This window comes from Myotis daubentonii, chromosome 5 (assembly GCF_963259705.1).
Source record: "Myotis daubentonii chromosome 5, mMyoDau2.1, whole genome shotgun sequence".
NCBI lineage: Eukaryota > Metazoa > Chordata > Mammalia > Chiroptera > Vespertilionidae > Myotis > Myotis daubentonii.
In genome coordinates this window covers 32,900,124-32,923,170 of record NC_081844.1, presented here as the reverse complement: position 1 = coordinate 32,923,170, position 23,047 = coordinate 32,900,124, and the positions used below count along the sequence as shown (strand labels likewise).

Here is a 23,047-nt window from a genome sequence, read left to right as displayed (position 1 = left end):
TTTTCTTTTTTCTTTTTTTATTCTGGGCCAGCTTTAGGTCCGAGGCCTCCGCTGCTAAAAACAGGTTTCTGGCCTTTGTTTACCGTCTGTATTTGATACAATGTTGCGGTCCAGCTGGCTGAAGCCCGGCTGAGTAAAGCAGGTTTCTGGGGTTTTATTTAGCTTCTATATTTGCAACATAGTTGCTTAGAGTTGCAGCTGAGAGGCCGGCAAGTCAGGCGGGGAAGGTTTGGAGTCCTCCGTCACTGAAGCAAGCAAGCCTCCCTGTTCGCATCAGCTGCCTGGCTGCCGGCCGCCATCTTGGCTGCCAGTTAATTTGCCTATCTTGCTGATTAGCCAATGGGAAGGGTAGCGGTCGTACGCCAATTATCATGTTTCTCTTTTATTAGTGTAGCTGTTTACTTTGAATTCATATTAGTTCACACAAACACTCCATCCATGCTTTTGTTCCGGCCCTCCGGTCCAGTTTAAGAACCCACTGTGGCCCTCGAGTCAAAAAGTTTGCCCACCCCTGGTCTAGGAGGTAGCTGAGCAAATAAATGCAGGGGGCAGGGCACAGGCTCAAGAGTGTCCAGGTTTCCTACTGAAGGGCCAAGTAGAAGGTGTGCCACCTGCTGATCTCAGGTTTCTCCACAGGAGGGGTGACCTACTGCACCTCATGTCACAGGGATCCCTAGTGCCCGTACCTTGCCAGGTGTGCCTTCTCTCCAGACAGCCAGAGCACCCCCTTCTCACCCCGCGTCCAGGCTGTCCCCAGATGCCGGCCAGTCACCTCCTCACCATGCCTGGTGTTTGCCATTGTGTGGTCTACTGGGCACCGTCCCCACCAGGCTTGTCATCTCTCATCTGACTGGCTTCGAGGGTGACAATGGTTTATGGGGCCCTTCTGACCCCATCCACACTCCACATGGGCTCGGGTCTCTGCCCTGCTCACATCCCTCCCGTGTGTCCACCCGGAGAAATGAACACATCCACATGTGGAATGTTTTCCATCTGTTTCCACAAATGGAAACCTGTGCACGTGTCCATAGCAGCACGGTTCACTGTGGCCAAACCTGGGAGCACGGACAGATGAATAAACACAATGTGCTCCATCCGGACACTGGAGCATTACTCAGCCACGAACAGCATCAAAGCGCAGGCACGAAGGTGCATGCGCCTCGAACATGATGCCCAATGAGCCTGACACAGAGGGCTCCCGGGGCCAGCACGGATGGGTCACTCAAGGACAGCCTCTCCCCACCAACACGGATCCCCAGACAAGCCAACCCCACATGCCCTGCCCGAATTCCTAGGTCACAGCACCATAGTCACTGAATGGCTTAAGGCCACCAGGTCTGGGGCAGCTTGCTGTGCAGCAATAGAAAACCAGACTGAGTTTTTAAGAGTTTTATTAAATCCTTATAAAACAGAATACAAAATTCCGGCATTGACAGTTGGTGTCAAGGAAAACTTTTGAGCTGTATCAGTTTACCTGGTACAGTGGAGTTAAAGTGCTTGGATGTCTTTCCCCCACTTTTAAAGAAAATTGTCTTTTTTTCCTATATTAACATGGAAACACTGCCATTCCCCCTTCCCTCAGCACTAGAGCAGCCTCGCAGCCTGGGACACCCTGGGACCCAGGCCCTCATTCACAGTGACGGTTCTGGCCAGCCTCCTGGTTGCACCGGAGATGTGATGGGGGAAGAGTAAGTAGCTGTCCCACCTTTGAGAAGAAAATGCTGCTCACAGTCAGCTTTCCAGGCTGAACTGACCACACCGCCTGCAGCCAGTGAGGCCCAGTTCTGTTACAGAAAGGCAGAACCCCCAGTCGTGACACATGGAATCACTAATGGGCAAGAAATGATGGAGGTGGGGGTGGCCGCCCACCCTGGGGTCTTTGGAAAGGCCGGTCCACAGATTCAGGTGGCCAGGCAGGCATCAGCCCCCAGACTGCAACCATTGTCCAGGACTTGGGGGCAGGCAGTGTCTGAGCCCCCAACCCCAAGGCCCCCTGACATTCAAGTATTCTTCAAGAACAGGAAAGGGAAGTCAACTGATGTTCTTAAAATACTAATGAAACAGGATGAAAACTAGATGCCAGAGGGCTCTCCAGCTGGCCTGCCTGAAAGACCCAGCCAGAGCCCAGGCCGAGCTGCCCTGAAGAGGGCTGGGGGGCCGCCCACTGGCAGAAACACGTGTGCATGAAGGAAGAGGAAGCTTGTATTGCATAGTGTTTCCCACCTAAGGACAAAGAGGGGAGTCAGAGTCTCCTTGAGCCCAGCAAGTCACTAGACATCTGACGTGGACTCTGGGGTGGGGAGGTGGGGAGGTGGGGAGGTCAGGGAGGTTCCTGGGTGCCTGAGGGAGGCCATTCCCCTAAAGGTAGGCAGAGCAGGAATGCTGCCTTTGGGGTGAGGGATTCATCGGGAACCTGGATCAGCCCTGGCTCTACGGAGGGGAGGAGACAGGGCTGGCAGAGCTTCCATGTCAACTCAAGGGTCGACAGGGGGCAGGACGTGGCCATGGTCAGACTGAGCCCTGAGAAGGGGCACTGGGGTGCCCGGGGTGGGGGATCTACAGGTCCCCCATGTTGGCTGACGAGTGCCAGTCCAGCCCCACCCATTCCTCCAGTGCCCCTTCCCCCGCCCCAGGTAGACAGAGTCCCCAGTGGAGAGAGTGGGGAGTAGTGGTAATGGTGCAGCCTCTCCCCGTCAGCGGCAGCTTAAGGTTCTCAGTTAGGGGTGGGGGTGGGGTCCATGTGGGTGGCTGTTCACTCCACCTGCCCACACCTAGGACTCCCCTGGCCACGAGGGTGCCTTTCAGGTGGAAGGAGGTGCAGGGTTAGTCTGGCCTTGAGAACGCTAAGGGCAGGGAAGGGGGAGGGGCGCAGGTGTGTTCCCGGGTCCCCCAGCTCTGGAAGACAGCAAATGTCCTCCTCTCCTGAGTCACATTGGGCAGGGACCATGGGCACAAGGCCTTTCACAGTACAGCTGAGCCTGTACGGCCAGGGCGGCAGGGTGGGGGCATGCGCAGCACATGTGCCCTCTGCTCTTCTCCAGGGTGCCTGTTTACTTTTAACACCATTCAAAGGAAAAAAATGGGGGTGGGGGACAGAAAAAAAAGGAAAACCCAACAGCAAAAACTTTATATAAAAAGATACCCCCCAGCTGAGCTGAGCTGAGCACAGCACCTCAGAACCCAAGGGGGGGTGGGAGTGAGGGGTGTTGCACAGCCTGCTGGTCACTGGCTGGCAATAGCTTAAAAAAAATCTTGAGATCTGATGGGGGAGGGGGTGACCTATGTACAGCAGAAGGGAGGGGTCATGCATGGTCCCCCACCAGGACCACGGGGGCTGCAGAGAGGCTGGCTCGCTGCCGCCGCTGGGCCAGCTTGGACTGGGATGGTGGGGACAGATGCAGGTAGCGTGAGGTAGCTCGGATGACCACGGGCTGGCCCTGCCCCACCTCTTCCAACGCATCCTCCTCGCGCTGGGCCAGCTGCCGGTTCATGGCGATGGCCTCAGCTGCGAAGGATGTGAGGTCTTTGGCACAGCTGTTCCTGGGGACAAGACGGGACAGTCACCAAGGAAGGAGAAGTGGCTGCCAGGTATACCCTCTGCTTCCCTTAGGGCCCAGGATCTGTGCAGTGCCCTGGAGGAGGGGCTATGGCCCCAAGCTCCCCCGCCCCCTGGCCTGGGACCTAATCCACCAGCCCTACAAGGTCACCCAGTTCTTGAATGGCTTCCCCTACAACTTAAAGAGAACTAATTTTGCATTTTTATCCCCTCTCCACCCCGAGACCCCATGCAGGCCTCACCTCTGCAGAACCATGGGCGTGGGCAGGGTGTTCTCTGGGGCGCACTGCAAGGAGACCAGAGAAGCGGGTCTAGAGAACACAGCCAGGCTCATCCATCCTGCCCAGGGCCAACCCTCCCAGATCCCCCATGGCCCTGACACCAGTAAGGGTTAATGGGAACACCTGCCTGGAAGCTGGGGCAAACAGGATGTTGCAGCCCAGGTGCCTGTGGTGGGGGTGCCGGTAGCTCCGCAGGCCTACCTGCTCACCTACCACCCCGCCTAACCATTCCCAGCCCAGCCCCGTTCCCTTCTCGATCCATGGGTCTCCTCATATTCCCAGCAGGAGTTCAGAGGCCCCTCTACTGGCTACCTTGAGCAAGCAGTCCTCTCTCCCCACAGGGCCCTCTACCCTGGTGGCCCCAGCTTGGATGACCACTGGCAACGACAAACACAGGCTCTTCTGGGATCGGAGGGGATGGAGCCCTGTCCGAGGCTGGCCACCCACCCGTCCGCCCTGTGGCTGAGTGGAGCTCGCCGCTCGGTGCCAGGCAGGAAGAGATCCCACTGCCTCTAGGGCACAGGCCAGGGATTTGCCAAGCTCCTGCCAGCAGATGGGGAAGATTTCATAACTGTGCCTGGGCGCCCAGAAGATAAGTGACTGACCCCCAGACCCACATCACAACAAGGAGTCCCGACACTGGGCCCCAAGGCTTCTCCGACACTTGTTCCGAGTCACAGCCCGGCCCATTGGAGACTGGACAGAGGCGAGGACCCCATGTCCGGCTGCCCCGTGGGGCTGGCACTCACCCCCTGCACCCAGGGGTGCTGCAGGACCTGGGCAGCGCTTAGCCTCTGCTTGGCGTCCCGAACCAGCAGCTTCGAGATGAGGTCTTTGGCAGCGAAGGAGATGTGGGCCCAGTCCTTCTCCGGAAACTCATACTTGCCCTCTTGTATGCTCTCGAACAGCATGTTCTGGGGAACACATGCAGGAGGGTCGGCTGCAGCCAACAGGGCCGAGGCCCAGGTCCTGGTCTCTGATGGGCAAGCCTGGACCCCAAGGGAGCTGGGACACTGCTCAGTGACAGGCTCTCTCAGTGCCCCAGGCCTGACCTGTGGCCCAAGAACCAGGTGCAAGGACCTCAAACTACTACCCAGACAGGGATGGAACTTGGGCCCTGAGATCAGCTGGCAGGATGGGGAACCCTAAGGGGCCAAGGAAGGAGAGGAAAAAAAGGTCTGGGGGGCCTAGCCAGTTTGGCTCGGTGGATAGAGCATTGGCCTGCAGACTGAAGGGTCCCAGGTTCGATTCTGGTCAAGGGCACACGGGTTGCAGGCTCAATCCCCAGTAGGGGGCGTGCAGGAGGCAGCCGATCAATGTTTCTCTCTCATCATTGATGTTTTTATCTTCCTCCCTCTTCCTTCCTCTCTGAAATCAATAAAAATCTATTTTTTTTAAAAAGAGAAAGGTTAGGAGAGCCGACCTCCTAAGGACTCCAGGGTAAACATGAATCCTGAGCCTCAAGTATTGCATAGAAAACAGGCCTCACCTCATCAAACCATAGGCCTCACCCCACCACAGCTCACTGACCAAACTGCTCTATGCTGAAAGATAGGAGACCTACACCTCGAGAAACCCAGGAGGGTCAGGCAGGCCAGCACTCCTCTGTGGATGCAGTCAATATTCAGGACCCGGCCCTAAGGATTGCACAGGGCAGGGGGTGCGCACCTGGCAGGCCGGGCAAGCCTCACCGCGGTCCCAGCCGCAGTCGCTGCCGCAGTGGCCCACAAAGGGTGGGTAGCCACTGAGCAGGATGTAGAGGATGACGCCCAGGCTCCAGAGGTCGCAGCGCTTGTCATAGATGCTGGCCTCCTCGCTGAAGGCCTCCACCACCTCAGGGGCCATATACTCTGCAGAGCCGCACTGCGGGGAAGAGGGGGAGCGGTGATGACTAGATGCCATGGGGGAGGGGGACGCCACTGGCAGGGACTTTCCAGTGTAATGTGAGGCAAGGGACCGCCCAGTCACCTGAGCCTGAGCCGCAGTGACTGACAGCTCTTTTCGACCAATTACAGGCTGACGGCGGATGCCAGCCCGCCCCCACCTGACCACAGCCCCGCCCCAACCCCCGCCCTGCCCAATCAACAGGTGCTGGAAGCTCGCCCCTCCCTGCCTGACCGTGGTCCCGCCCCGTCACAGCCGAAGGGCCAATCAGCGGCTGTTGCTAAGCGAAATCCCGAGTTTCAAGGCCCCAGCACGGAGACCACAAGCTGCCCCACATCTCTCCTGGAGGTCCCAAACCACTTCTTTGGACAGAATGTAATCCTGTCCCCTCGCCCCGCCCCTCCCAGCTCGCCCCTGACCCCGTGGGTCCTCACTGGGGTTAGCAGCTCCGGGGTGGAGATGGGGGAGCAGTCCCCATTGAGTTTGATGCCACTGCCCAGGTCAAAGTCGCAGATCTTAACCGGGGAGACCTGGGAGGGGATTAGGAAGCAGCAGTGAAATGAGGTGAGGTGGCTGGAGGTCCTGTCCAGCCTGCACAGGGCCCATCCCGCAGGGAAGGCCAACCCCCAGGGTCCCTCACCTGGTTGGGGTGCTCACAGAGGATGTTTTCCAACTTTAGGTCCCTGTGGGCGATGCCTGTGGGTAGAAACATCCGGGAGTCAGTGGTGGGATGGGTGTATCTTTAGGGAGTCCTGGGCAGCTGTACTGGGGGCAAGGCTGGACATCCATGGGACCTAAGCATCTTTGGCAGGATGGCAAAAAGTAGGTGGTACCCTGAGCAGCCACCCCCATCAGCCACCTTTGTTGTGCAGGAAATCCAGGGCGCTGGCCACGTCCTGCACCACCACGCTGGCCTCCAACTCATTGAAGTGTCGTCGTTTGTGAATGTGGCTTAGGATGGAGCCTGGGGCCAGGTCATAGTGGAAGGAAAAAAACATGTAAGAATAACCCCTGTGTCCCCAGGCCACTGCCCAGCACCCACTCCCACCTGGTAGGGAAGCCTCCACTCTGGCCTCCTCGGACCCAAAATCTTTGACCCGAGCTGCTGTGTGGACAGGAAGCTCAGAGCCCACAAGCCTCCTCTGATGTACAGGACCCTCTGACAGGTCTTCCGAGGTGGCTCTGAGCCCATAACCCGTTAGGAACTAGCTGGATGTGTCTCCCAGGCCCCACATACCGCCCCGCATCTTCTCAAACACCAGGTAGAATCGGTCTTCCTCCTCGAAGAATTCAATCAGCTCTAGAACATTCCTAGGATGGGGGAGGGGAGCAGGACAGGAGTGAGACGTCCTAAGGCGCTTGCACATGCCCAGTTCAGCGTCTACACCCCCCCCCCCCCCACACACACACACCCCTCCAGCTGCCCACGGGAAGGCTGGGACTGGGCCCACAGGCTGCTTCCATCTTGCCCACCTCAGACTGCCAGCCTAACACTGGGTCCACTCACAACGGCCTGGGACACAGTGGGAACTCCCTAAATCAGGATGGGGAACATACAGCCCTCGGGCTGTTTAAAGCCTATGAAATCATTTGGTCTGGCCCTGCCAAGGCTTTAGGGATGAATTAATTAAATGTTTGACCAAATATAGCAGGCTTTTTAAAATATGGTTTATTGATTTTAGAAAGTGAGGAAAGGAGAGGGATAGACAGAAACACCGATTGGCTGCTTCCTGCATGCCCCTACCTACTGGGGATGGAGCCCGAAAACTGGGCGTGCGCCCTTAGGGAATCGAACCGATGACCTCTTGGTTCACGGTTCAATGCCCAGCCACTGAGCCACACCAGCCAGGCAGCAGATTAATTTTTAAGTTGATAAATTTGTATGGCCCATGAATGATGTTATCATTAGCCAAATGGCCCTTCACAGATATAAGGTTCCCCACCCCTGCCTTAAATGCTCACTGGGGGTAAAGAGACATTCAGGCTCATTCATCCACTAAAAGATGGCTCGGGGCTGAGGGTGGGTCACATTACCTATGTCCCTGGCACTGATACAGCATCTCCACCTCCCGGAAAACCCTACTCCGAATGTGGCCCGGCTGCTTCTCGATGATCTGAAACGTGTGGGGGTGGGGAGACACAGCAGCTGGGTCAGCCAGACTTTCCCCAGCCCACGGGGCCTCCACCAGAAACTTTCCCTGCACTACACCTGAAACTGTTAAAGCTTTAGACCGTTAGGATCTAGAAAGGTGGCTGAGTTCTCCTATGGGGACCCAGAATCTGCCAGTCAGAACTGCAGCATCAGCACAAGTAGTGGGCAATGTATTTCCCAAGCGGCACCAAGAGAGGAGTGAGTGGGACAGGAAAGGCAGGGAGAAGGAGCCAGCCCTATCCACTCCTGATGGAAAAAAGCCTCAGAGATATATTTGGAGCCTCAGGTCCAGCAAAATACCCCTTCACAATGTCAGGTTCCCTTGGACTAAGCAACCTCCCCTTCATGACCAGGAGACTGGTGGCCACCATGCTGACTAGCAGGGGACTAGCGGGACCTTAGGCACCTGGATGCCAGCCATGCCATATCCACTTGCTTCTGCACCAAGTCCTGCCTCCCCAGTTCCAACCCAGTCTGGGTAGATGTCTGTGACCCCATGAGCCTGGGTGTTTCAGGCCAGCCAGACTGCCCCCCCCCCCCCCCCCAACCAGCAGACACAGCTTCCCAGACCCCAGAGCCACAGGAAGCCAACACATACCAACGTCCCCAAATCCTTTCTGGCACACAGGAGCTCTAAGAATTAGAGAGTTCTGGGCCCATCCCCAAATGCCCCCCAGCAACGTTGCTCAGAGAGAGGTGGAGTTAGCAGGTGCCTCGGGCTCCCTTTGCTGGGTGAGTGGACAGGCGGGGTCACCACCTGTGCCCGGGGCTCCCTGTGCACCACAGTGGCCTGGAGGAAGGGAATGTAGCATGTTCCGCAGGCCAGGCTCCTGCAGCAGGCAGGCACACAAGTCCACTGGCCTCCAAGTCCTGGGCCTATGCATGCCCACCTGTCTAGTGACAAACACACCCGTCCCGAAGAGGGACAGAAAAAACAGATTCCAGGGCCTCTAGAGACAAAGCCACCAGCCACATCCTTCTACAATAACTGAAACTCATCCTGTCCCTTGGGAATCTGGCTAGGACCCCACTTCATAGAGAATACTGCAGTCCCTCGGGGGAGGGAGGTGGCCTTCTGGGAGGTCACACACAGTGTGACTCAGAGCCTCAATTTCCCTACTTGTCAAACAGTGACAGTAAGCCAGGCTGCCCAGCAGGTCCTTAGGAGAAGGCTACTCAGAGACACACCAGGTATTCAGAAGGTGCTCCATTCTTAGTGTCCAATTCTGCACCATCACCCCCACTCCACCTGGGAGCTTCCAGGGGGCAGGGACCACAGCTGCCTTTGTCCCTGGACTTCTACCAGGGCCTGAAGCATCTGGTCAACTGGCCTGCCGGGGAGTACCTGACCTCCCTGCCTGGGCAGCCAGCCTCCTGTGAGCCTACCTAGCTCAGATGCAGGGTCATGAGAGGAGCCTGGAAGGTTTCTTGGAATGCAGGGTTCAACAGTCTAGCCAGACAACAGAGGTCACAGGGCCACAGTTCCCAGGCTGGACCCTGGGTCAGAGGCCACATGGGCATGAAGGAGGCTCTGCCCTGGTCTCCCTAAATGCTAAGACCCCTGGGCCCTAAGTATGGCGTTGCTTTTTAACGAACTATAGAAATGATCCCTGAAAGTATAGTCTTTGGCGTTGCTTTTTAATCCTAGTAACCAACATGGGTAAAGCCCTAGTTATGCCTGGGGACCAGCCTGAAGTAACCCAGCAGGTGAACATTAGCTTTGACCAAAGCCCTCTCAACCCCCATCCCATTCTCAATGGTCACTCTGGCACCAGGTCCGCGGCCACCTGCATTAGGGGCCAAACTTCATGGTCATGACCCACCTCTGCCTGGCCTTGGGGGCTCAGCCCAGGCTGACCTGGATTCTAGGGGTCATTTTTAGACACTGGCTTTCCCCAGTTATGAGTCCAGGAGCCTGAATGCCAGATCTCAGGCATTGCTGGGGAGAGGTAAGGGGACAGGTGAGGGTGTTGTGCTTACCTTGACCGCATACTCCTGGTTGGTGATGAGATTGATGCAGGTCTGCACACGGGCATGGGCGCCCTCCCCAAGCACATCCTCCTGTAGCTGGTAGACATCTGGAGAGCAGAGATGGCAGTGAGAGCTGTCCTGGGCGACCTAGTCACTTCCCCCTATGGCCAGCCCTGCCCACCCCACTCACCTTCGAACCTGCCTGAGAAGCTGTCAGTTGCCCGACACCGCTTTTTCTTCTTGCCCCTCTTCTTGGCGTCTGGGATGTCAATGGGCTGGCTCGTGGGCATATCTGCATCAGGAGACCCGGGCATGAGGCCCACTTAGCCTCTGTGGCTCTCAGGCCCCACCTGGCCCTCACCCACAGTCCCCTCCCTTCCAGGTCCCTCACCAGGGCGGGCTGGGCACTCCAGGCTGAAGTCAGTCTCCCCGGGCTGGGCCTGTTCTAGGGAGAAGGCCAGCTCGAAAGGATTCTGCCCCTGTAGTAGAGAAGAGAGAGCTCTCAGGCTGTAATGCTGCCAGAACGGCCCCTTTACAGAGTGACCCAGCCATGTGTACATATGCCAAGGGGGAGAAAGCCTGGCTTCGCCTGACCATGAAGAAATAGCCCTTCTACCCCCACCCAGGGCCCTTGGGGCCACCAAGGTTAGGGTGTAGCTGTGCAGGGAGGAGGGGGTGCAAGTTACTGTGGCACGTTGGTTTGTTCACCTGCAGAATGGGGACAGCAGTCTGGAGATCAAAGGCAAAGAGCAGTCAGTGGGGGGTGAGTCACGAGCTCTAGGGCGGGGCTCCCCGCTAGTTGCCCTGCCTGCTTTCCCACGGCCTTGTGGGCTCAGCCCTTCCTGTGTCAAGGGGTGCCATCACCCTCCCTGCTTTATGCTGCTCTTTCTTCTGTCTCACCAATCCCCCAGAGGCTTACAGGAAAGCTATCCATGGGATCCAGCATGGATCTGGGCTGTTCTCTGCCTGGGCCACAGCCTGCACTGTCCTGTTCACCCACAGGGACCCCCAGGAGTGAGCACCACAAGCCTAGTACCCAGTGAAGAAACCAGCCCTGTTAAAGTGGGGCCTGCTCAATGTCACTGGATAGCCCCCAAAACTGGGGAGAGGGTACTATATCCTGCCCAAAGACAGGCATGCCAGGGATTGGAGAAATCGCCTACGGGGCCAACAGAAGGCTGTTAGGATAAATGCCATTTCTGCAGAGCAAAAGATTTTGTATGAAGGCTGACAGTCCCTCCAATAAAGGCTGAGAGACACTGAGACCTGGCCAGGTTCCTTTAGAAGTTAGTTCTAATTAGCTCCCAACATCCTGATGGACCAGGCAGCCAGGGCCCTGGTGGGCATAGAGGGGGCCTGTATACATAATTGTGGTGCTATGGCCGATGCTGGGTGACCTGGGCCAAGTCATTGCCCTTCTCTGGGCCTTGTGACAGCTGGGGTTGGGGTGGTGACAGGAGAATTATCCAACAGAAAAGGAACTCCAGGAGAACCCCAGGAAGACCTGGAGGGGCCCACTCTGCCAGGCCAGATTCCTACAGACAGGAGGCCCGGAAGCCAGGCCAGCTGCACAGGGTGCAGGCAGAGGTCAGAAGGAGCAGCTGAAAAACAGGCGGGCCCTCCTAGCCTCCCTACCCACCCTGCAGAGAGTTGCTAGGAGGTGCAGGGGAGGAAGGAGGAAGGGAGCACTGAAGCCGGCCTGCTGACGCTCATCCACCAGTCCCCGTCCTTGCCCACTGAGGAGTCTGGCTCCCATGAGGACGGCATTCAATGCTCTGATAAGTCTCCGTCCTTCCACCTGGAAGGAGTGGCTCCGGGATGGCCACAGAAGGGGTGATTAGGATGGAGAGTGGACGTCAGGAAGCTGCCCCCAACAATCAAGTAAAGGCTCTAGGACCCAAAGGGGCCAAACTTGGGTCTCCTCAGCAATCCCATACATCTCTCCCAGACCCCAATTCAGAAGAGCTGGACCCTGGAGGGCCACTTTAGAGCCCAGATTCCCTGTCCCATGTCCCCACTCCCTCCCTTGGGACTCCCACAGTCCCTCCTCAGCACAGGGCATGCACAGCTCCTGGGTGGCCTGCAAAGACCAGCCTTCAGGCCTAGGCAGTGTAGGCGGGCCAGGCCCAGGGCTGGCTGCGGGCCTTCAGTCAGCAGGCCTTGGCAGGAGGCAGCTGGAACCATCCAGAAAGTTTGAGTATGCTTTGACCGCAGAGCTGGCCCTGCCCACTGACCCTGTCTGAGCTCAGACACAGTCCCAAGAGTTAACAGACCACTGCCAGTGACATCTTGGGTCTACCACCCTTCCACCCAGCCCTGGCCACTTGGGGGACATGCCAAGGCTGTCACTATCCGGGAGTGGAAGCTAGGGTGCCAAGAGTGTGCACCGGGTGGGGCGCTGGCAGGTGAATGCTGGCTGGACAGGCTCGGGAATTCTAACCCAAACACACCAGGCTGGCTCCTCCCACACTGGTGTCCGACTTGCCTGTACACACATACACACACACACACACACACACACACAGGTCCTGCCTCCTCTGCAGGGCAACAGGTTCCTGCCCAAGGAGGCCCAGGAAAGCCATTACATAACTCAGCAGGCGGGTGGGGTGGCTGCTGACATCACTGCCTCCCCTGGGCCAGGCCGCATGGGGCCTGGCCCTGCACCTGCCAAACCCCCCTTGACTTGCTCATCTGAGACTAGAACTCGGAAGCCTTGGGGCCCCTTAGAGACTTCCCACTCCGACAGGAAACAGGACTTGGGCCTGGGAGGTGCATGTCTGGGGGTCATCCGATCCACACACACCCCTACTCTGCAGGCCACTTGGGAGGGGTGTTTGTCGGGGGAGAAACCTGCAACCCTGCCTGGCCTTTCTGGAGGAAGGACCTCACAGACCTCAAGGTGCTGGGGACAGGACTGTAGCCGGCTGACGCCCCACCCAGCACTAGACACCTGGCTGAGGTTTGCAGGGGACACACAACCAAGGGCCCCACGGACAAGCGCCCCTCGACCCACCTAGGGTTCCTGGAGGGAAGACCTGAGACCTCGGGGCCCATCAGCCTGGACTGTGGGCGCACGCACGGCTGGGCTGGGGCAGCCCCAAGGCCGAGACCAACGCGGAGACCGGCACCAGGCTTGGGGGATCCTGAGGGCGAGCTCCGCGCCCCTCCCACCGGCCACTCAGGTAGTCCAGCCCGCGGCGCCCACCAAACCAACGCGGCCCTCACCTTGAACGAACGATGGAAGCCCTGAAGTTCGGCTGTTTTCTTCTGCACCATCTTCTGTCCGGGCCCCGCCAGCGGGGGAGGGGACGCAGGGCCCGGGGGGCGGCCCGGGGGCGGGGGGCGGCCGGGGAGAGGACCCTGCAGGCGGGGGCAGACAAAGAAGGGCGTGAGTGGCCGCGGTCGGCGCACCGGGAGTACAGGCCCAGGCGGCGAGGTTCCGCGGGGCCCGATCCCCGCGCCCGAGTCGGGGCCAGGCCAGGCCGGGGTCGCTGGGCCGCACTCACTGGGGTCGGGCTTGGGGCGGGGGCGCTGTTCCTTCGCCTCCGCCAACTGAGGCGCGCAGCCCGGATCCCGCGGCGCGGACCGCGCGGGGAGTCGTCCCGCCGCCGCCACGACCACCACTACCGCAGAGCCCTCCTCCAGGGCCACCGCCGCCGCCGAGTGGAGTCTCGCGCACAGCGCCGCCTCCGCCTTTATGGTCCAAGCCAGGCCCCGCCCCCAACGCAGGGCCCGCCCCTCCGTCCCCGCCCACACGCGCGCGGCGGGGGCGGGGGCGGGGTTGGAAGGGCGCTCCGGACCGGAGTGCGGCTGCGCGCTCTGGCCGGGAGGCGTGTCTCTGCGGCCGCGTAGTGCGGCGAGCGGGGCTCCGGCCGCGTTAGCTGGACAGGCTTCCGGAGGCTCCGGGACCCGTGCGAGGCCTCGAGACGGAGCCGAGCCCGGCCCTGGCCCCTGGCAGCGCCCCCAGTGTGCCGGCCGGGGCCTAGGATGCACTGACTCCTTCTGGCGACTCTCCCGCTCGGGAGCCTGCCTCGCAGCTCCCCAGCCTGGTCTCAGCTGCCCCGTAGGCGCACAGCATGCTTGGAGCTCCCCAAGAGGTCCTCCCGCTGTTGGCAGGGACCACGGGGGGGGATGGGCGGGATCCTTGCCCAGTCCTGCACAGGAGCGGTTTCTTCTGGACTGATGCGGTGGGGAGCCAGCGCAGGAGGTAAAGCGATTCCGTTTCGGCTGGAGCACCCGACCCCGGTTGAGATATAGTCAGCCCCGGCCAGCTGCCTGTGCCCCCAGCACGGTTGAGCAAAGTTCTCAGACCCTGTGCCCTCCAGGCTCCCGTTTGTTCTTTCAGAAGCTTATGGCCACCCACCCCAAACTCTGCCAACCAGGCCCAGCTGACCTAAAGCTGGACTGTCCCTTCCCTGCCAGCCGCTTCTGTTTATATGCTTTCCCCCCAAAAACCACAGCTCAGGCTACAGGAGCTGTGAGGCCTCACCTCTGCCAGCCCCCTGGTCCTTTAGAAGAACCTCCCCAGCCAGCCCCTCCATGTGTGCGTGTTTGTGCGTGCGTGTGTGTGTGTGTGTGTGTGTGTGTGTGTGTGTAGACACATACATTGGCTCCAGGTGCCTGGGGTGGGGCTGCCAGACCTGCCTGCCCAAGAGAAGCCACGGGTCCCTCCTCATCCTCCCCACCTCTCCTCTCCCTTGGCTGTCCCCTACCACCCTTCCTCCTGCATTGATGTAATCACCTGCAGGTCTTCATACACCTCTGGATGGTAAGGTGGGTACAGACGGGCCACTGCCCCTTCCCGGAAGGTCAGCTCCACGAGAGCACAGTTCTGTCCACTGCCCGGCACAGGGCCTGGCACACAGGAAGGAAGTACTCACTGAATATTGCTGCAAAGGAGGAATGTGAGCATTTGTAAATGTGTTCATGTGCACGTGTATGTGTGTGTGTGTACTTGCATATGGGGATTGTATACGTGAATAGCTTCCTGAGGCTGCTGTAACAAAGTACCATACACAGGGTGACTTAAAAAAAACATAAATTTGCCCTAATGGGTTTGGCTCAGTGGATAGAGCGTCGGCCTGCGAACTGAAGGGTCCCGGGTTCGATTCCGGTCAAGGGCATGTACCTTGGTTGCGGGCACATCTCTAGTAAGGAGTGTGCAGGAGACAGCTAATCGATGTTTCTCTCTCATAGATATTTCTATCCCTCTCCCTCTCCCTTCCTCTCTATAAAAAAATCAATAAAATATATTTAAAAACAAAAACATAAATTTGCTCTGGCTGGTGTGGCTCAGTTGGTTGGGGTTGTCCCATGTACAGAAAGGTTGCTGGTTTGATCCTCAGTCAGGGCACATGATGGTTTCAAACTTGATCCCTGGTAGGCAGCCTGTAGGAGGCAGCTGATTGATGAGCTGTCACATTGATGTTTCTATCTAAAAATCAATAAACTATTCTGTAAACACACACACACACACACACACACACACACACACACACACGTCTACTCTCACATTCTGGAGACCAGAAATCTGAAATCAAAGTGTTGGCAGGCCTCACCCTTGCCATAAGGTTCTATGGGAGGATCCTTCAGCTTCTTCCAGCTCCCGGTGGTGCCAACCATCCTTGGTGTCCCTTGGCTTATAGACACAGGAGGCTGAGCACTGGGATTGGCAGGCATCTATGGGCGCCTTGGCTGTGCTGGCCTAGGTGAGGCAGCCAGCCCCAGCCCCAGCCCAGCCTGCGCTAGGGACAAGGGGGCTGCTAGTGGGAATCAGGGAAGGAGAAGGACCTCTGCGCCCTGCCTGCCAGCTCTCAGGCCTCAGCTCTGTCCTGCTGCAGGCCAGTCACCAGCCCCAGACAGCCAATACCTGCCATCTTCCTGGAGATGGTCCCCTTTACAGGCCCAGCTCCCAGAGGTGCTGGGCGCCCAGGGGCTGGGGAAGGAGAAGGGCTGGAAGGTTCCCAGGGGCATAGCTGGGCCTTCCCACTCTGCTTTTTCTGGGGCCCCCAGGGATATCCCCTGCCTCAGGGAGGGAGATGGCACCTGCCCCTGTGTGGAAGGAACCTGCTAGGCAGGTGAGGCAGGAAGCCTGGCCCCACTTCTCAAGCCTTCTCAGTTTTCAGGCAGAAGGTTTTCTTTATCCAGGCTGGGGCAGGTCCAGCCAGGGCTGGTGGGCAGGACAGGCAGGGCCCAGGACAAGGATACGCTCCACCAGAGGATGCCAGAGAAAATGGCCAGCCTGAGAGGGGGGCTCAGGGTTGCCCTGATGGGGCAGAGGCCAGCCTGAGGTTCCCAGAGCAGAGAGAAGGTCCTGGGAAGTGATGACTAAAAAGAAGAGAAACTAGTAGTAAATGCTCTTCCTGCCCAAGTCATGAGGGCTTGACAAGCCTTGGGCCGGAGGTGCAGGGATCTGGCTCTCTAGGGAGTACCCTGTCTGCCTCCAGCCAGCTCCCGAGAAGTCCCTCACTTCTGTGCGGGGGGGGGGGGGGGGGGGTGTCCACTTTGATCTGGTCAGGTGGCTGGAGCCCTGGCGTCCTGGGGGCTCAGTCGCTTGGAATTCAACTCCTGGGAAGTGTCCAGGGAACCCCAGGGCACCTCACAACCTCCACAACCAGCCCATAAAAATACAACATGCCAGTTAAATTTGAATTTCAGATAAACAATAACTTTTCAGTGTAAGCCCCATGCATAAATAATAATTATTATTATTAATCCTCATCTGAGGATATTTTTTACCATTGATTTTTAGAGACAGTGGAAGGGAGGGAGGAGGGGGAGAATGAGAGCCATGGATTGGTTGCCTCTTGCATGAGCCCTGACCAGGGCCAGGGATTGAACCTGCAACTGAGGTATGTGCCTTTAACCAGGAATCGAACTGCAAACCTTCAGTCTATGGCTGACGCTCTACTTGGCCAGGGCCCAGGCAATTACTCATTGTTTATCTGAAATTCAAATTTAACCGGTGTCCTGTATGTTTTCTGGCAACCCTGCCAAGGGGTGACAGCAAACATCTTTGTCCTCCGTCTAGTTAATCCTCACCTGAGGATATTTTTCCATTGATTTTTAGAGAGAGTGGGAGAGACAGAAACATCGATATGAGAGAGAGACAACGATTGGTTCCTCTCCCATGTGCCCGAGTGGGGCCAGGGAATCCAGCCTCCAACCGAAGTACTTGCCCTCGACCAGAATTAAACCCGGGACTCTTTAGTCCTCGGGCTGACGCTCTATCCACTGAGCCAAACCAGCGAGCGCTGTCTCCCAACATTAAAAAAAAAAAAAGGCACCAGTTTGGTGTGTGTGCAAGTGCGAGCAGGCTGGGGTGTGTATGTGTGTCTGTGCATGTTCAAAGAGGCACAGCCTGGGTCTGTGTAGGACAAACCCTGTGCATCAGTGGGAGTGGAATGAAGGTGTGGGGGCCATGCACCTACTGGGTATATGCACATGTGAAAGCAGGGGGTGCCCACCCGTGGATCTGGGTGCTGTGGGGCTGATACCATTGCAGTTTCCTCACAAGCCTGTGCCTTTGAGGGGAGGGTCACTCTCTTCTCTGCTCAGAGCCTGGCACCTGAGGCTCAGGTGTTACAGGGCTGGCCCTCAAGCACTGAGCTGCTGTGGGAGAAGCCCAGATCCCAACCCAAATTCTAAGCTAGAATCAGGGTATTAGAATCAGGGTCAGCACTAGAGGGTGTGGTGGCTGTGGGTATGGGGGGGCAGGAGTCAGTCCTGGGCTGGCACCCAGCCTGGCCTGCACTCCTTCTGCATGTTCCCACCTGCCTGGACCCCCCAGTGACAGAAACCACAAGCCCCAGGAGGTCCGCATATAAATGAGGGTCATAGGCTGGGGCCTCTGGCAGTGGGCCAGGAGGCAGGAACATCTGATGCAAGTGGCTGTAAGTGTCCCTTCCTGCTGGCTGACTCATGGCTCACTCCATGCCAGTGGCTCAGCAAGTCCTGGGGACGGAGCCAGGGCCCCAGTCCTCCTTGAGGGTGTAGGGGGTAGGGCAGAGAGAAAGGAAAGCAGGGGTGGGTGTGGCCAGGAGCTACCAACTGTGGGTGTCTCTGCAGCCTTGGGGCCCATCCCACTGTGATAGGGGATAGTACTGCCCAAGTCCTGCCTCCTAGGGGTCAGTCTGCTCAGGGACTGAGGCCACCACTCTGCCCAGTGACTGAGGATGGGGCACTTGGCTTATCATCGCTTCTCTACCACATCCAAGGCAACACCCAGGTGACTCTTGGGGGAGCCAGGCTTCCTGTTCTCAGCTCCCAAATGGTGACCTGGGGCATCATGTACAAGTGCCCTAGTTTTCTGTTTTTTTAAATTGAGTTAAAAGAGGAAGGGGCAGGGAGGAAGGGAAGGAGGGGAGGAGGGAGGGAGAGGGAGACAGAGAGAGAGAGGGGAAAACATTGATTTGTTGTTCCACTTATTTATGCATTCATTGGTTGCTTCTTGTGTGTGCCCTGATGGGAGATCCAACCTGCAACCTTGGCGTATCAGACAGGGCTCTAACCAACTGAGTGGCCCAGTCAGGGCGAAATGCCCTAGTTCCGAAGACAGTAGGGGGCTTTCAAGGCATACTATGGATCCTGGGAGGGGCACAGTCAGAGGAGGATAGAGAGAAGGGGCAGGGTATGGCTGGATGGATGTTGGGGGCCAGAGAGGAAGAGGGAGGTAGATGTGGGGGAAGCCCTGTGCCTGACCAGGCCACACCACTAAGCTGGCCTGCTCCCAAATCGTCTTGGCTGGAATCCAGGGGCCTTTCCCTGCTGGCTGACTCCAGGTGTAGTTTAGGGGCCACCTCCTTGCGGGAGCTCCCTGCGCGGCCTGGAGTAGCACTGAGCTTTACCTGTGCTAATGACACTCCTCCTAGGGCCAGGCGGAGGGCAGAGCTAGCTCCAAGCTTCAGAAAGCTCAGTCACACCCTGGGGTCAGCAGGATAACAGCCCCAGAGACATCGCCTTTTCAGTCCCTGTGCCTGCGGATGTGCCACTTCCTGAGACAGAGGGACTTTGCAGGTGGGATTAGTCAAGAACTCTGAGATGTGGTTGATCCTGGATTCCCTGGGAGCCCAGTGTCATCACGAGGTCTTCGTAAGAGGGAGGGAGGCGGGAGGGTTAGAGTCAGACAGATGGAAGAAGTGGCATTGCTGGCTGTGAAGTCAGGAAGGGGTCATGGGTAGAGATGCTGCGGTGCCACTAGAAGCTGGAAAAGTCCAGAAAAGGCTCTCCCTGGAACCTTGGGAAGGACTAGCCCCGACCACACCTGGGTTTAGCCCCAGGAGGTCCATTTTGGATTTCTGGCCTCCAGAATTGTCACAGAATAAACGTCTAAGAAAGTCCCTAAATCCGTGGTACTTTGTTACAGCCGCCCTAGGAGGCTCATATGGGCACTAACCTGGGCACATCCCAGAGTTCTCGTTTTTGCAGATGAGCAAAAACAAGGTGGCTCCAGCCAGGCCTGGGGAAGGCAAACCTGGCTTCTCGGCCAGGTCCCTTGATGGGCTAGGAGAGAGGGGCGACTTGTCCAGGGGACAGGAGAACCCTGGAAGCCTGGACTGCTGAGCCTCAATTTCCGCCACGGAGGCCTCTTGTGGCCTGAGGTGGCGGGTTCCTCTTGGCCACAGGCTGGTGCAGGAACCAGGCTCCAGGAATGTCCTCTCCCAGGGTTGAATTTGCTTGTGCTGCTAAAAGCTCGAGCCGATCTGCTGCCAGGCGTGTGACCCGGCGCCTCTGAACCCTCCCCGCCTTCTGCAGCCCGACGCCCGCGGCGCCCAGCCCGTCCCTGGAACCCCAGCCAGGCATGCCATTCCCGAGGTGCCTCCTCTTCATCCGCGATGCGGGCCTCTTGTCCGGCCACTCTGAGATAACAGGCGGCGAGGAGCGCCAGCGTGGGGCGCCGTGGACTCCGGCGTCCGGGCCAGCCCTAGGGACCCCAGGCGGCCAAGCCTGTGCCCAGACTCCGGCCCAGAGCCAACTCTGCCTCGCCGCTGGAGCGGTTGCCGGGGCAACGCGTTTGCGTCAAAGAAAGTGGCGCAGTGCCCGGGCTGCAGGGAGTAGGAGGCGGAGTCTTGGCGCTGGGCCAATAGAATTTCAGGGACCTAGCAAAGTGGCGTGGCCTTGGCTTTCGCTTCAGCCAATGGGATTGTTATTGTCCAGGCAGCGAGAGTAGAGCCGCACCCCTTTTAAAGGGACCGCACACATCTTTTTGTGGTCTGTCTGCCTCCTAGTTCAAGGTGGAAGGCACAGCCTGCAGTATGAAGACCGGTTCGCAGACCGGTTCCGGCTCTTCCTGAGCCGCAGTTTTCGCCAGATGCTCATAGCAAGGGCATGGAGGCAACGCATTCAGAGCCTGTGGCTTCCGTGAAGGGTGCCCCTGCATTTATGTGGCGCTACAATATGCAACTGGACCCTATGTAGCACCTGCCCACTCTCCCTGGGGGTCACCCGGTCCTGAGGTTGTAGTGCCTTGAGATTGCAATGCCAGCACGTACCACAGGAGACCACACGGCAGGTGGGGGGCCGGATTTGTTCCCCAGGCCTGGGCTCCTACGCCTACCCCTCTTCTCCTTACAGGGACCCTTACCCACCTGAAGGGGCAGAGAGGTTGGCTCCACCCGGCCTCAGGTCTCAATGCCTGGCACTATCCCTACAGGTGGTGGTAATGAGGATCTGGACCCTGTGGATTCTGGGGGGCGGCGACCACAACTTCAAGTCCTCCCATGGTGGACACACCCTCCTCTCCACTCTCCTGCCCCCTCCGTGTCTCAATCCTGGACTGCCTCCCTGGGGAGGCCTTTGGGGGTATGGAGATTGCCTGAGGCCAGGACCCTTGCCAAGGCTAGCCTCAAGGAATAGGGCTGGCATCTGGAGGGGAGGCAGGACCCAGAGATTTGGGGAGAAGAGGGGCAATTAGCCTGGTAGGGTTCCTGGTCCATAGCAGGTTTCGAGATGTGGACCCAGCTTCCCCCTGGTGGCCCTACTTCCTGCCCCCTCATCACCCCCCACCCCAGGACCTTTGGACGCCACTATCTTGGGGTGTCCTGCTTGGATCCTGTTCCCTTGTTCCTTATGTCCATGATGTAAGACATTAGCTTTAGGGAAACTGGGTTGGAGAACTCTTAGTATAATTTTGCAACTTTTCTGTAAGTTTAAAACTAGTTCAATATAAGTAAAATGAAAGAGAGAGCACACACCTAATGTTAAGTAATTTCTAAACATTGTTGTGTGTCCCTACTCCCGCTGACCCCTAAAATATGACCATCACAGCCCTTCATGCAGTGGACATGCCTCCCAGGCGTCACAGCCTCCAGCTCGTCTGCAAGCAGTCTTCCTGCTTCCCCCCAGGTGTGCTGAGAAGAGCTGGCTTCGGTCGAGGAGGGCTGTGGGCTGTCAGTGGTCTCCACGCTCCCCCTGGGCCCAGGGCCAGCGGGAAGCTTTCCCATGGATCCAGGATTCTTTGGGGTTTGTGCAGATACTACTGGGGTGGGCTGTGAAGATGGGGGGAGGGCCCACCTGCCAAAGATGTGGCACCTCTAGAAGCTGGAAAAAGCAAGAAAAAGATTCTCCCCTGGAACTTCCAGAAAGAACCAGCCTGGCCACACCTGGACTGTAGCCTTTTGAGGACATCTAGCCTCCAGATGTGAGGTGATAAAAGTCCGTGGTTTTAAGCCACCAAGTTTTGGTGATTTGCCACAGCAGCCCTAGGAAACCACCGTGCTGTCTCTCCAGGCTGATCCTAAGGGATGATGGTGCGTAGGTCTTCTGTTGCTGCTTTGACATATATAGGCATGGCTCCTCGGCAGCTTTTGAGGACTGGACTGATGGATGAGGATGCTCATTTGACAGAAGGTGAACTGGTCCACCCTCTCTGGGCCTTTCCTAAAGCACTCCTAGTGGAATGCTTGTTCTTTCTTGGCCTGGCTGGGTGCTCAGAACGCATGATGGCCCCCAGAGTTGAACCAGAGGAACAGGCAGAAAGATACGCTCCCACACATGGGTCAGACGGTGGGGGGAGAACAGAGGTTCCAAACGATGCAGGGTGTCTGCAGGGACACTGGGCTTGGGGCCACCTTCCTGCATCATGGCTGACAGGGACCGTGTTGTGGTGCCCCAGCCAGTCTCGGGGCCCATCTATCACTGAGGTCAAGACCAGAGCCTAGCCCTGGCCGGTTTAGCTCAATGGATAGACCATCTGACTGCGGATCAAAGGGTCCCAGGTTCTATTCCAGCCGTGGGCAAACTACGGCCCGTGGGCCGGATCCGGCCCGTTTGAAATGAATAAAACTAAAAAAAAAAAAAAAGACCGTACCCTTTTATGTAATGATGTTTACTTTGAATTTATATTAGTTCACACAAACACTCCATCCATGCTTTTGTTCCGGCCCTCCGGTCCAGTTTAAGAACCCATTGTGGCCCTCGAGTCAAAAAGTTTGCCCACCCCTGTATTCCATACAGTCAAGGACACGTATCTCAGTTGCAGGCTCCTCCTCCCCAGCCTAGACCCTGGTTCAGCGTGTGCAGGAGGCAACCAATCGATGTGTTTCTCTCACATCGATATTTCTCTGTCTTTCCCTCTCTCTTCCACTCCCTTTAAAAAAAAAAAGTCAATGGAAAAATATCCTTGGGTGAGGATTAAAAAAAAACAACGACCAGCCCTAACTGGTTTGGCTCAGTGGATAGAGCATCGGCCTGCGGACTGAAGGGTCCTGGGTTTGATTCCGGTCAAGGGCATGTACCTGGTTGTGGGCACATCCCCAGTAGGGGATGTGCAGGAGGCAGCTAATCGATGTTTCTCTTTCATCGATGTTTCTAACTCTCTATTCCTCTCCCTTCCTCTTCATAAAAAAATCAATAAAATATACTAAAAAAAAAAGGCCAGAGCCCGGAAAGGCAGAAGGTTCCAGCAACTTTGTCAATCAGCACTGGGGACTTGGGCTGGGGGCTCATGGGTGAGCGTGCCTGACTCTAACTTCCGCTTCCAACAATGTGTTGCAGGGAGTTCAGTGTCACCAGTGTGAAACTCAGGTCAAACTGGCATGTGATAGAAACTCAGATAGACCTTTGATGCCAGAACAGGGCAATGGTGACCTCACTGGCCTGGGTGCAGGGACAGGCTTTCACCTCCTCTGTCTCTAGCTGTTTTGCAGTGCAGCGGCCTTTCTGGGAGCAGAATTCCCGCCCAGTGGGAGGGGCAGAGCGTGGCAG

General features: G+C 57.5%; 1 protein-coding gene and 1 long non-coding RNA gene across 4 annotated transcripts; one reads left to right on the top strand and one right to left on the bottom strand.

Annotated features, from left to right (window-relative positions):
• Positions 1-1,374: 1,374 nt before the first annotated feature.
• On the bottom strand, positions 1,375-13,518 carry MKNK2 (MAPK interacting serine/threonine kinase 2). 3 transcript variants are annotated; one of them, XM_059697292.1, is made up of 15 exons: positions 13,351-13,518; positions 13,070-13,204; positions 10,539-10,573; positions 10,236-10,323; positions 10,035-10,136; positions 9,854-9,951; positions 7,756-7,835; positions 6,959-7,032; positions 6,581-6,685; positions 6,362-6,417; positions 6,156-6,251; positions 5,506-5,700; positions 4,587-4,751; positions 3,799-3,842; positions 1,375-3,540 (listed from the first exon to the last, which is right to left on the bottom strand). In XM_059697292.1, the coding sequence occupies exons 5-15, from the start codon at positions 10,132-10,134 to the stop codon at positions 3,303-3,305; spliced, it is 1,251 nt and encodes a 416-aa protein (XP_059553275.1). In that variant the 5' UTR covers positions 10,135-10,136; positions 10,236-10,323; positions 10,539-10,573; positions 13,070-13,204; positions 13,351-13,518; the 3' UTR covers positions 1,375-3,302. The 3 variants fall into 3 exon arrangements, with proteins under 3 accessions (XP_059553275.1, XP_059553277.1, XP_059553276.1); XM_059697294.1 differs by lacking the exon at positions 10,539-10,573 and having other exon boundaries at positions 13,351-13,490; XM_059697293.1 differs by lacking the exon at positions 3,799-3,842 and having other exon boundaries at positions 3,366-3,540.
• A 4,364-nt stretch (positions 13,519-17,882) lies between these two features.
• On the top strand, positions 17,883-22,488 carry LOC132235248 (uncharacterized). The gene is made up of 2 exons (XR_009452998.1): positions 17,883-18,071; positions 19,598-22,488. It is a non-coding gene; the product is annotated as an uncharacterized LOC132235248 (long non-coding RNA).
• The last annotated feature ends 559 nt before the right edge of the window (positions 22,489-23,047 follow it).